Source organism: Nomascus leucogenys, chromosome 6, assembly GCF_006542625.1.
Source record: "Nomascus leucogenys isolate Asia chromosome 6, Asia_NLE_v1, whole genome shotgun sequence".
Classification (NCBI taxonomy): domain Eukaryota; kingdom Metazoa; phylum Chordata; class Mammalia; order Primates; family Hylobatidae; genus Nomascus; species Nomascus leucogenys.
Genome location: NC_044386.1, coordinates 10,235,445 through 10,247,983, shown reverse-complemented (window position 1 = coordinate 10,247,983; position 12,539 = coordinate 10,235,445). Strand labels below are relative to the sequence as shown.

At 41.8% G+C, this 12,539-nt stretch overlaps 1 protein-coding gene across 7 annotated transcripts in view; it reads left to right on the top strand.

Annotated features, from left to right (window-relative positions):
* CTNND2 (catenin delta 2) overlaps nt 1-12,539 on the top strand; it is a 938,008-nt gene that overhangs the window by 825,263 nt on the left and 100,206 nt on the right. For 5 of the 7 annotated variants that reach the window (XM_012501684.2, XM_030813911.1, XM_030813913.1 and 2 more), the window contains 2 exons: nt 1,091-1,165; nt 2,200-2,350. In XM_012501684.2, the coding sequence (XP_012357138.1) occupies nt 1,091-1,165; nt 2,200-2,350 (226 nt within the window). The remainder of the gene's footprint in view (nt 1-1,090; nt 1,166-2,199; nt 2,351-12,539) is intronic. The other 2 variants (XM_003263165.3, XM_012501685.2) reach the window with 1 other exon arrangement.

Genomic DNA, 12,539 nt, shown 5'->3' with positions numbered 1-12,539 from the left:
TTATTCTTGGCTCATTTCAGATATGGCCAGGTTCTCCTCTGTCTGTGTCTGAAAGGATGGAGGGAAAGGCTAGGTCATGTCTGGGAGACTGAGCATGGAGGATTAAAGGAGAGGGGATGAGATGATGGTAGAGGGGTATAATGTCAGCAGTATAAAAAAAGACAGATAAGAAGTAACAAGACCCAGAGTCAGGGGCACAGGTGACTGCTGTGGGCAGGTTATTGAATATCTTTGTGCCTAAATTTCCCCCTGTATAAAATAAAAATGCTGACCTCCCTGGAGTTTCAAGAATTAGAAGAGATCTCAAACATATAAGCCAGTCGCATGGGGCCTGCAAAGAAGTGGTATGGTGGAAGAGATGAACTCATCTTCCCCAGTTCATCTCTTCCCCACCAGGCTGAGGGCACATGCATCAGCCTGCCTAAATTGCCAGGAATACCCCTGCCATCTCCCAGAAGGTCAAGAATATCTCCCCGATGTTGCAAGTTATTGTTGATGTTCCTTTTGCAATATGTCATCGTTGACCCCACACCCTGATTTGCATTCTCTTCCTTTTTCTAGCTTCTCTCCTTAGTTTTAGGGAAGATCCCAGGATTAAGTGGGCTGCATAAGCTCAGATTTCCAGGCTTTTCCAAGCTGGGGACTGGAGACTCAGCAGGGCACAAGGAGTAGGGGAGGCAGATGTGTCCAGAGGAAGTCATGTTTCAGCATGGCGGTTAAATGCATTGATGGAAATTGGCATTGTGCCAGGAGAAAGGGCTTCCTCCCAGGGAAGGGATGTCAGTTCCAGATTCCCACATCCCAAGAAGCAGTTTGCAAACCTCAATGTTTTGTCATGTCTGACACTTCCTGACCTTCCACTTCTTTGCTTCCTGAGAGTGGAGCTGTCAAATATCTCACTGCAGCCAAGAGATACTTTAGTGAGCTTTACCTGCTCCCCTACCCCCTCGAGGCTTCCTAGAGCTTGAGGTACAAAGTAGGGGTGAGACAAAAGCATACAGTGTGAGTTGATGGTGATAAGAAACTGTGTGAATGTGATTTCTATGTAGGACAGGATGAAGTTGTTTTTTTGATCTCATATTTCATGCAGGGCTGGGCTGAGGATGTGGCAGGCATGGCATATGCCCTACGTTCACTGCCAGAGGGGGCTCCCTGCCTGCCACAGGTGAGAGCCAGCTCTGGGGTGCCTGCCCCCATGGGGGAAGGGGGGTGGAGGTGGCCTGGTGGGGGGACTGGGTGGGAAAGGACTGGTCCCCAGGAGGACCCTACCACAGAATCCACAGCCTCATTGCGTGAATGTAATTTTCTTAAATCAAAATGAAATTGCAACAGGTAAAACCCTTACATTTGTGAATTTTTATATTGTACTCTCTTCTCCAGGACACTGTAGAAGAGTATACATCATACATACAAATGTCTGAAAATCTGGGCATGCATTCTGTTAAGTGAATCGGAATGCTTTATCATCCAGATATTGCAAGGACATTTTAATATGATGCATTACCTGTGTTCCATTAAGGCCAACGACCACCAACCCAAAACAAATTTCATGTCCTACTTTGTAAAGAAGACATTGAATTATGGCCCTGAACATTATACAGTTGGACCTTAATGTTTTTTAAAAAACATTTTACCATGTGCACTCTTGCTTTTCAATGTCATATTTACATTTGTCCACCCCTGCCTATTTCTGACTAGTTGACTCTTTATTCTTCAGCAAACGAGTTACTGACAGCACGTTCAGCAACTCACCTGTGTGCCCCATCTCCAAATTCAAAGCTGTCTTGAGAAATCACTCCCACACAACCCATTCTCATTTTCTACTTTTTCAGGGTTCTTGTTTTATTTCTCTTAATGTCACTGGCCACATCCGCTTGTCCCAAACCTCTGTATCTTGAAGCATCAAGTATACACATCACGCAAATGGCTTTCAACTTCAAGTACTGAAAACAGTGTCACAAAAGAAACCTAGTGTGGTTCACTGATTAACCCTGAAACCTTTGTCCCCAAGTTGAAGGCAAAAAATACAGTTAAAAAGTTTAAATGCATGTCTAACATATTCAACCCATTCTACAACTAGGTCTTGGTAATTCAGCCTTTTTGGCTCCTGTAAGCAGCCGTCTGAAAACGCAAATGTACTATTTGCATGCAGAGTCGTCTTCCTGTTTCTAATGCCCTTCGCCTTCCCTGTTTTTGCAGTGGTCAGTATATATCCGAGCTGCTGTTCGAAAAGAGAAAGGCCTGCCCATCCTCGTGGAGCTGCTCCGAATAGACAATGACCGCGTGGTGTGCGCAGTGGCCACTGCGCTGCGGAACATGGCCTTGGACGTCAGAAATAAGGAGCTCATCGGTATGTTCTCCCTGATTCACAGTGTCTCAGGTGTTAAATGAAAATATTTTCTCTAGGGGTAGGTGTGGTTGAACCCGTATGCACAGCCTATGCTTACACAGAAGCCGTGCATTTTTTAGCAGCCTCATTTTTTCTGCTGTCCTTCTAGTTTAAATCCACTGCACTGATTGATCTTTTAGAATTTAGAGGAAAATGTGATGCTTGTTGACATTTCTAATCCTTGCAAATTAAAAAGGACCTCAATGCTCGGCACTTGATACCGTTGTCTCAATCCTCTGAATGTCTGACAGGCTGTTTGTTTGTTTCCCATGCAGTGAACTGAGGAATTCTGATAGGATTACTTTTCTTCCCCTGTCTATTTTAAATTTATTTTGGATGAGACCATACTAGCCCTTTAATTTTATTCTTTTAAGAAATTATCTCCCTTTAATTGGTATTCAAGAAACACAGAGGATCTTTTATTAACAAGGCACAAAAAGGTAATACATTCACCTGTCTATTCAGCAAAACTCATGGCCTGCTTTGTTCCAGGCCTGTTCTAGGCCCAGAGATTAAATCAATAAGCAAAACAGAAAGCCCTGCCCTTGTGGAATTTACATTCAAGAGAAGGAGATGTTCAAGAAGCAAACTAAACAAATGAATCACAAAATGGAGCTGAGTGAAGGGTAATTAGTGAGATTGCAAATTTCTTTTTAATTGAGATATTCACATAACATAAAATTGACCACTTTAAAGTCTACCATTTTAGTGGCATTTAGTATATTCATAATGTTGTACAATCACCACCTGTATCAAGTTTCAAAACATTTTCATCACCCCAAAGGCAAACACTGTACCCATTAGCAATCACTCTCCATCCCCCTTTTCCAGCCCCTGGCAACCGTCAATCTGCTCTCTGTCTATGGATTTTCCTATTCTGGGTATTTGGTATAAATGGAATCATAGAACATATGACCTTTGTGTCTGACTTTTTTCACTTAGCATAAGGATTGTGTTTCTTTAATGGTAAACCAGTAAGTTATAATCATAGACATTCATGGGCCACAAAGTGGTGTTATGATATACAGGTTGAGGGTCCCTAATCCAGAAGTCCAAAATCCTGAAATGCTGCAGAATCCGTAATTTTTTGAGTGCTAACATGATGCTCCAATGAGCATTTCCAATTTTGAATTTGTAAATTAGGGATGCTCAACCGGTATTCTTAACTGGTATGTATTCTGCAAATATTCCCAAATCCGAAAACATCTAAAATCCGAAAACACTTCTGGTCCTAAGCATTTTTGGATAAGGGGTCCTCAACCTGAATGCATACAATGTGAACTGATTAGATCAAGCTGATTAACATATTCATCTCTTCAAATAATTATCTTTTCTTTGGTGAGAACATTTGAAAATTTACTCTTAGCAATTTTGAAATATAAAATACATTATTATTAACTGTAGTCACCTTGTTGCATAATAAATCTCAAAAAATGTGTTCCTCTTAAGTGAAACTTTGCACCCTTCCACCAACAAGTCCCCATTCCTCTTACCTTCAGTCTCTCATAACCACCATTCTACTCTCTGCTTCTACAAAGCGTGTGTGTGTGTGTGTGTGTGACGGGGTCTCATGTGTTGCTCAGGCTGGAGTGCAGTGTCATAATCTTGACTTACTGCAACCTCTGCCTCCCAAGTTCAAACAATTGTCCTGCCTCAGCCTCTCGAGTAGGTGGGACTACAGGCACGTGCCACCATGCCCAACTAATTTGTGTATTTTTTAGTAGAGGCGGGGTCTCACCATGTTGGCCAGGATGGTCTCAAACTCCTGACCTCAGGTAATCCACCCACTTCAGCCTCCCAAAGTGCTGGAATTACAGGCATGAGCCATCAGCACCCAGCCTATGCTTCTATAAACTCATTTGTTTTAGATTCTACATGTAAGTGAGATCATGTGGTATGTGTACATATGTAAGTGGCTCATTTCACTGATCATAATGTCCTCCAGGTTCATCCATGTTGTTGTAAAGGACAGGATTCCCTTCCTTTCTATGGCTGAGTAGTATTCCTTTGTTTACCTATACCATATTTTATTTATTCATTTATCCATTGATGGACACTTAGATTGCTTCTATACATTAACTATTGTGAATAATGCTGCAATGAACATGAGAGCTATAAATGGTTCTGTGACATACTGATACCAGATCCTCTGGATATATACCCAGAAGTGGGATTACTGGATCATACAGTAATTCTGTATTTAGCTTTTTGTAGAACCTATATGCAGTTTTTCTAATCAGTACACTAATGGCTGTACTAATTTACATTCCCGCTAATAAAGTACAAGGCTTTCTCTTTCTCTGCATCCTCACCAACACTCGTTATCTTTTATCTTTTTAATAATAAGTGTTCTGATAGGTGTGAGGTGATCGCTTATTGTGGTTTGAATTTGCATTGCTTAGTGATATTGAACGTTTCTTCATGTATCTGCTAGGCATTTGTATTTCTTCTTTTAAGTAATGTCCATTCATATCCTTTGCCCATTTTTTAATCAGGTTATTTGTTTTCTTGCTGTTGAATTGTTTGAATTCTTTATATATTTTTTATATTAACACATAATTATATTTTTGGTTACTAATAATATTTTCTCCCAATCTGTAGGTTATCTCTTCATTCCATTATTTTTTTTTTCTGTGCAGAAGCTTTTTAGTTTGATGTAATCCCATTTGTCTATCTTTTATTTTGTTGCATGAGCTTTTGGAGTCAAATCCAAAAACATTATTGCCCAGACCAGTGTCATATAGGTTTTCCCCTATGTTTTCTCCTAGAATTTTTATAGTTTAGGTCTTACGTTTAAGTCTTGAATCCATTTTTAGTTGATTTTTGCATGTAAGAGTCTAGTTTCATTCTTCTATATGTGGATATCCAGTTTAGGGTTGTGATTTTCAATGGGAGGTCAAGATAGGGGTGGTTGGGAAAGTAACACTAGAGACTCAAAGGAGGTGAGACAGAAAGCCATGCAGGTATTTGGGGGGAAAAGAATCCAGGCAAAAGGCCCTGGAGAGAGAACTTGGAGCAGGCCAGTGGGCTCCAGGCCTTCAAGGGACCTTGTATACCTGGTAGGGTGAGTGGTGGGAGCCAAGGTCAGAGAGGCCTTCTGATGCCTCCCTCTGTAGGTGGGAAGGTGCCAAGGCCAAGGCTGATTGATCTCCTGGAGAAAGATGAATCTACTGAAACCTCTCATAGGATGGCACAGTCCCCACAGGCCATTGTTCTGGCTGGTAGGCATCTGGTGTTAAGGATATCATTTCTGTAGGGTCACTAGTCCAATGACAGCATGAAATCTGGCAGCCTTAATGCAGGGAACAGAAGTCAGTAGGTAGCATCCAGAGGCTCAGCAGAAGGGAGCTGGACCAACCCCCGTGGCAAGGGTGCAGGTGATCTTGGGAACTGGGAGAAATTAGGTGACAATAGGCAAAGAGCTCAAGATTCCATTCCTGGGGCAACTGGAAGACCCAGTGTGGCTCCAAATTGCAGACAAAATGTTTTTACAGTTACGTGGTTCTTTTTCCCCTATCCAAATTACAGATAGTGGTATATTAAGCCTTTTATGACCTGGGAAGCACCACTTTTTCTCCTGCCATTTCACAATAGCCATCATATCCTCCAAGAAAAACCATAGTATTTGCAGGTCTTCAGCCATTTATTTATTCACTGCAAGGCCAGGCTGCAAATCTGTGTCTAACAGATTCACCATACTTGTAATACATTATACAGCAGGAAATAAGCTTGCAACTTGCTATTTACACTTAGTTTGCATTTAATTTAAGGGTTATCTGTGGATTGTGTAGATCTGGTATATCTAAAGTAGGTCATTAGCTCCAGAGGTCAAAATACTCTTCCCATATACTCTTTTTTTCTGTGTTGCACAGTTGTTTCAGACAGGACAGCACTGGGATTCCCAATAAAATCCTATGCCTTCTCTAAAAAATGGAGAAAAAAATCAATAGCTGATCAGTCTACTGCCTGGACACTAACTACTTGGTATTGTGTGTTTGTTTTTTTTTTTTTGGTGGATTAAAATATAACAAAACAGTGAACTATTGATGGTTTGCCAGCTCCTAGGCATCTCTTCTTTCTCAAAAGTCAGCTGTCTAGTCTTCTCTGAGACAGGAATATTTAGACCGCTATACTGCCCGTGTTCAACTAAACCTTTACTATCAAATGTCACTAGATGGGAAATGGAGCCAGTCATTTAAAAGTAGAAGGGAAAATATCTAAATCACAGGCTTCATGAAATCAATATTTTTTTTTTCTTGACTGAGAATAGCAGAATTTAACAAGAACAACATTGGATTGTATGTAAGAGAGAGGAAATGCAACTTTTGCTAACTATTTTACTGTAAATATGTACCCAAGTGGTTTTTGTAGGAAAATGCTATACAGAACTTTATACACAGAAGAAAGCTGCAGTGACTTTGAATGAAGAACAATGAAAGGTTAATCCTGGACCTCCTCCCCTCTCTATCACCTCTCACAGAAGGCTAGGGTGACATCATATGGTTTCATGGCATTGAAGATCATCTGTATTCTGGTGACTCCAAACAGGTATCTCCAGCATGAACCTCAGATCCTGTGTCCACCTGTCTGCTCATCCTCTCCACTGGATGTCTTATGAGTGTCTCAAATATAGCATGTCCACAACCAAGGTCTCTCCCAGACCTGACCCTTCCACAGTATTCCCCCAGAAAATGACCAGTTATTCTTGCAGGGACCCGGGGCAGACACCTTGGCATCCTCTTTGACTCATATGCAGTCCACCTCATACCTAATCTATCAACAAATCTGGTTGTCCTTCTGAATTTTCCCAGACTTTAACACTTCCCTTCATCTTCATTGCTTTCTCTCTGGTCCAAAACTCCCATCATCCCTCTCCTGGCTTATTCCTGAGTGCCCCCTTACCTAGTCTCCCTATGCTTCCTTCACCTTAGATGGTGTCCTATCACAGTGGCAACCAGAGTTATCCTGTTGAAACCTTAGTCAGAGCACGTCACCCCTTCACACCAAACCCTCCTCATCTCAGTGTAAAATCAAGTCTTTGCAGGGCAAATGTGGAAGCTCCCTATGACCTCTCCAACCCCACCTAGTCCTCTCGAAATTAATAAATTTTCTGCAGCCACTGGTTGACTGTGATTCCTGTATTACATGCTCAGAGATCCTGCCTCAAGGAATTTGAACTTGCTGCTTCCTGGAGTCTCTTCCTCTTGGCGTTCATGCAGCTCAGTCCTCACCTCACTCACGTCTTTCCCAGAGAAGCTTTTCAGGCCACCATACTTAAAATCTTACCCTCAGCTCCTTTCCCTGCTTAATTTTCTCCACAGCCCCAATTACCTTCTAATATATAATGTATTACTTATTCATCTTGTTTTTTTTTTCCATCTTTCCCCACTGTAAGGTCAGCCTGTTAAGAGCAGAGAGTTCTCTTATTTCCTTGCTGGCATATCCCATGTACCTAGAAAAATGCCCAATCCATAGTAGTGACTTAATAAATATTTGCCAGAAAAAAAATGACTGAACCAAATATTTCCTGCTTGTCAGCATCTTAAAATGACCTCCAAGTCAGCAAAACATTAAGGAAGTTAAATAAAACATTAATTTAAAAAGGGGGGGTTTCTATTTAAAAAGCCAAGAATCAAACAGCCAGTTTGTTTTCTCCATGAATTTACTAGATGCATGCAGACACTCAGGATTTCAGAAAGAATCCCGTTCTTTTCCATCATTGGTTCTGGATTTTCAGTTTAAAATAGAATTCTTCTTAGATCATTCTTTTAATTAGAGGTTGGGGGAAGCAGGCTACCACAATTGCAACTAAGGGATCGTTCATCTTTCTTAGATTCTATTATCGGGGAAACTCTAAATAGGCTATTGAACAATAATCACGCTATCCCGTGAGGTCTAATGAGAATCATACAGTAGCACTAGCAGAATGGAACACGCTTTGCCTCTCCCTTGGCTTTCCATTTGGGTTGTTTCCATACTTATGTGTATGTCTCTGGGAAACAGCAATAAGTATGCTATAGATAGATCTTTGTGTTCTTCCTACTGGCATGGAATAGTAGCCGAGGTTAATGCACATCCATACATTTCTTTGCAACCTTCAAAAAATGTTAATTATCCTTCTGAGTATGGAAGGTTTAAAAAAGGAATGGTAATAATTAGTATCAGCGAAAAGAGCAAACAATATTGTATTGCTTCAACAGAAAGTTTTGCAAAATGCCACCCATTTCAGCACATGGACAGTTCCTGATGTAGATGGCAGACATTTATTTTAGGCAGATCCCATCCTCTCTGCCAACAAGCAAACTCTAAGAAACCAAACATTTAAAGCATACATGAGCTTGCATTTACTACCTGCCACCACCATTCAAAGCCCCCCTTGCAGTGGCCTTTCCTGATAAAGGCTACTCCCTGCACCCAGAGCTGAAGTGGGCAGCACCTATTTGATAAGAAACCTTCTCACTTATTTTAGATTTCCATTGTGTAATTTTACCCTCACATTGTCTCTTACATTTTTTGTGTTTGCGTATGTCTTTCCCAAATGAAATAATAAGGAGGCATCAGGTGATGTATTTATTTTTATGTCTGACAGTGTCTAGCACTTTGCTATGCTCATAACAAGCACTCGGTATGTAGTTGCTGAATTAATTAACTGGTGGATAAATAACACAGCGTATTTATTCAAAGAGCAGATCTGGAGGAGGTTTGGGGAATCCAAATAGAGAGAGGAAGGGGTAGGGGAATGCCTGTGTCTGTCTCTTTCTATGGTGTCCAGAGAACAGAGGAAAGAAATACAGCTTAGATGCCCTCTCAAATCCAGACTCTAATCAAACTCATTCTGCTGCCACTGTGGAAGAGGCTTGAGATTGGAAAGGAAATAGTAATGCTTTCTGAGTGTGATTCAATCACTGCCAAAGGTTCCTGTTGGCGGGGCCACCGTATCCCTGCAGGTACTGGCGGAGCTCACAGAGCCCCTCCCCTGGCTGCCCTGGGTGGTGGCGACTTGCCACAGTTTCCAGCAGGCAAGCCAGGGTTGGGATGCTGCCAGCATCCTCCCAGCTCCCTGCATCCTCCTGAGGCTGAAGAGAAGGACCTATCCTCTGTGTCGTGAGCCTGGCCCTTTCCCAGTTTGCCATCATCCTTTGGCCTCATCCTTCTGTGCTTTGCAGGACTGTTTCCCTACATTCTGCTCCCATTTGGATGGCTGCTTCACCACATTGGGGAGGATGTGTAAGAATCTTCCTTTGACTGATGCCCCCATATGTTCCTATTCTATAATCCACTTTTCACATTGGGCTTTCTTTTCACTTTACCAACTAGCTGAGCTTCTGTCCAGCCAATGCCTTCTCTCCCCATTCCAACCTCGAAAGGAGCACAAGACAGGATCTGACTTTCTCTGGGGTCAGAATAGGGCCATTTCCTAGGGGGAATCTGCTGCTTCTCAAACACAGGCATCCACCAAGAGAAATGGAAGGGAAGGGCACTACACAGCGCCCCCCTGTGTAGCGAGCACTACACAACTCATGTTTTCCCATGTGAACGAAATCAGGAACAAAAGAAGGGTAGTTTCTTGCCTGGGAGTTTATTATTTTTTAAGTAGTAAAAATCACTGCTATTCCTTTCCCCACATGGATCTTTGGATCATCCTTTTCGTTCATTCTGGGGGTTAAGGAGGTGGGGGGTGGGCAGGGGGAATTAGGGCCATGCTTTCAAGCTTCCTTTACTTGCCACAATGTTTTAAATATTCAAATAAAATATTTGATCTGCACATTGTACAGACTGTTTCTGGACAAAGATTCCTGGTGATATTTAAAGGACGACATAAAAATGTTCCGTCTTTGAGTGAAAATAAAGACTGAATAAAGAAAATGGTGATGCCCATAGAATTACAATACTCCTTCCTCCATGCCAGGTCTTTACTTAATGAGAAATGTTTTTTCCTTTGGAGAACTGGAGTGAGGGGTGGAGAACAGGGAAAATCTTCCTTATATCAATACCATCCTGAATGTTCCATATAAAGCTTTATAACGGAATCTGGGAATTCTAAACCTGGAAATACTGCTCTTCATAGAAGCTTTGAGATACAAACCCTTGATGAAAAAACAAAAAACAAAAAAACAGAGATACAAACCCTTGATGATGACAGTGTGAACTGGGGAATGAACAGATCCCCACAGCTATGTCTCCACTTCCACGACGAATGGTTACAAATGATACTCAGGACATCATTCCTCAAAGTCGGTCTGAATTCCACAGTCTAGGATTGAAACGCACCTGAGTCGGTATCCTCTCCGTGCTCAGAGTATCACATTGCGCCCCCATTGTCCGCTGGTGAAACTGAAAAACAGAGGGCTCTAAGAAACATTTAGAGTCCTATCAGTTAAAATAGATACCCGTGTGTTTTATTATTTTTGCGTCTCATGCTAATGGCTGGCACGTGACAAAACACTCTGGGATATGGGTGCTCCATTCTGGGGAACAGACCTCTTGAGGGTCACTGATCACATGGCACCGTAGGCACCTTCTTTACTTGTGTTCTTGACCCTGACGAATCCCACCTCCATCCAGGGAAAGATACATGGCTATGGAAACTCCAGTGCAACCCAGGAAGGCAACATGCTGTTTTTAGTACTGGAAATATGGAAGTTCACTTTATTACATAGATATGAGGAAATTTTAGAGACATATCTTCTCTGCTTTTCAAAATATGTTTCTTCAGACCCAGACAGATGTCATTTTTATTAGAACACTTGCAATTTCAATTAGTATTTTAAAAAGAAACCTTATTTCTTAGACAAGGTGATTTGTTGGAGCACTCTCTGCTGGTTCATTTTAATAACTTGATTTCACAAGCCACATTTTAGACAGAAGGCAAGCTCTGTACCTTGGCTGGAACTTTGTATCTTCAGATTAGTTGCCTGTGTTACAGCTCCCATCTCCAGAACCTAATTTCATGAATGCTGCCTCCCTTTGCGGTGAAGCCATGGGTTCTTTGTTAATTAACTTGGGACACCTTTTGGGGAATTTTGGCAGCTGGGTCGGGAAGATAAGAATTCCTTAAAAGGGAAGTTATAAATAAATTGAAGAGCCAATCATTATTTTATCAAATAACAATTAATGATTTGTCCCTTGGAAATACTCCATGTGGGGAAAAAGGCAAAACTGAAACATTTCCAGTTGATTCAAACTCAGGACTTCTGCCCAAAGGCTTAGAGACCTCAAAGAAAGAAAGCAAGAGAGGGAGAGCCGACCTAACTTTATTTGCACTGTTTAGGTGTTTATTTTATGCCTGGCCAGACAGTTTCCAAAGAAAAGCTTTAGAGAAGAGGATGCATGAGAAATGAAATGGCTCTCCTCAAATACCACAACCAAATCTTGAGTATATAAAAATAGAAAATAGACGTTTGCAGGATAATGTTTTTACATTGTATTCCCTTCTATGTGTGGACTGCTGTCTTCTCTCCTTGTTAAGAACAAAAGTCTCAATCAGGTGGAAAGAAATTATTTTTACTCTTGAATAAAAATTAATGGATTAGAAACGAGTTGAAAAGTTTAAAGATGAATTCTCTTTAAACCATCCTGGCTGATGTTTGATTATATTTATTATACTGGATCTCAAAAAATTACAGAGCAGGCAAGGACAGCTGTAATTCGGTTTCAGCTAAAAGGGAGGCTCCAGGCTGGTACCATCTATCAGATGGGCCAGTGGTGCTGCCCTTGGGGGCACATAAGGCAGTTAGAAGAGAAGGAGGCAGACAGCAAGGAGGGGACAGCCAGCATAGCAGGAAGGGCACCGCAAGCCCCCCGGGCATATACCAGGGGACCAGGAAGGAGACAGAAGCCTGGAGATGCCGCCCCCGCCAGTGTCCCAGTGTCTTGGCAGCCTGAGGCCGGATGTGGGATGCTGGTCTGTGACCTGGCAAGAGCAGCAAGCACAGATTCTGCTCCTAAACCGATTGCCTGAAGAAGAAAAAAGCTCATGTTGTTCATCCTGCCAGACCCCAGTCAAAGGGACATTGAGTGAGAGAATCAAGCAATTCCCAACAGCTCCTCATGAAAATGTCCTGAAAGTTCATTCAAGAAAATTAGTTGAAATTTGGACATTGTTTCTCTCATAACCAGAAAGTTCGTAACAATATACTGTCCGTTTGGG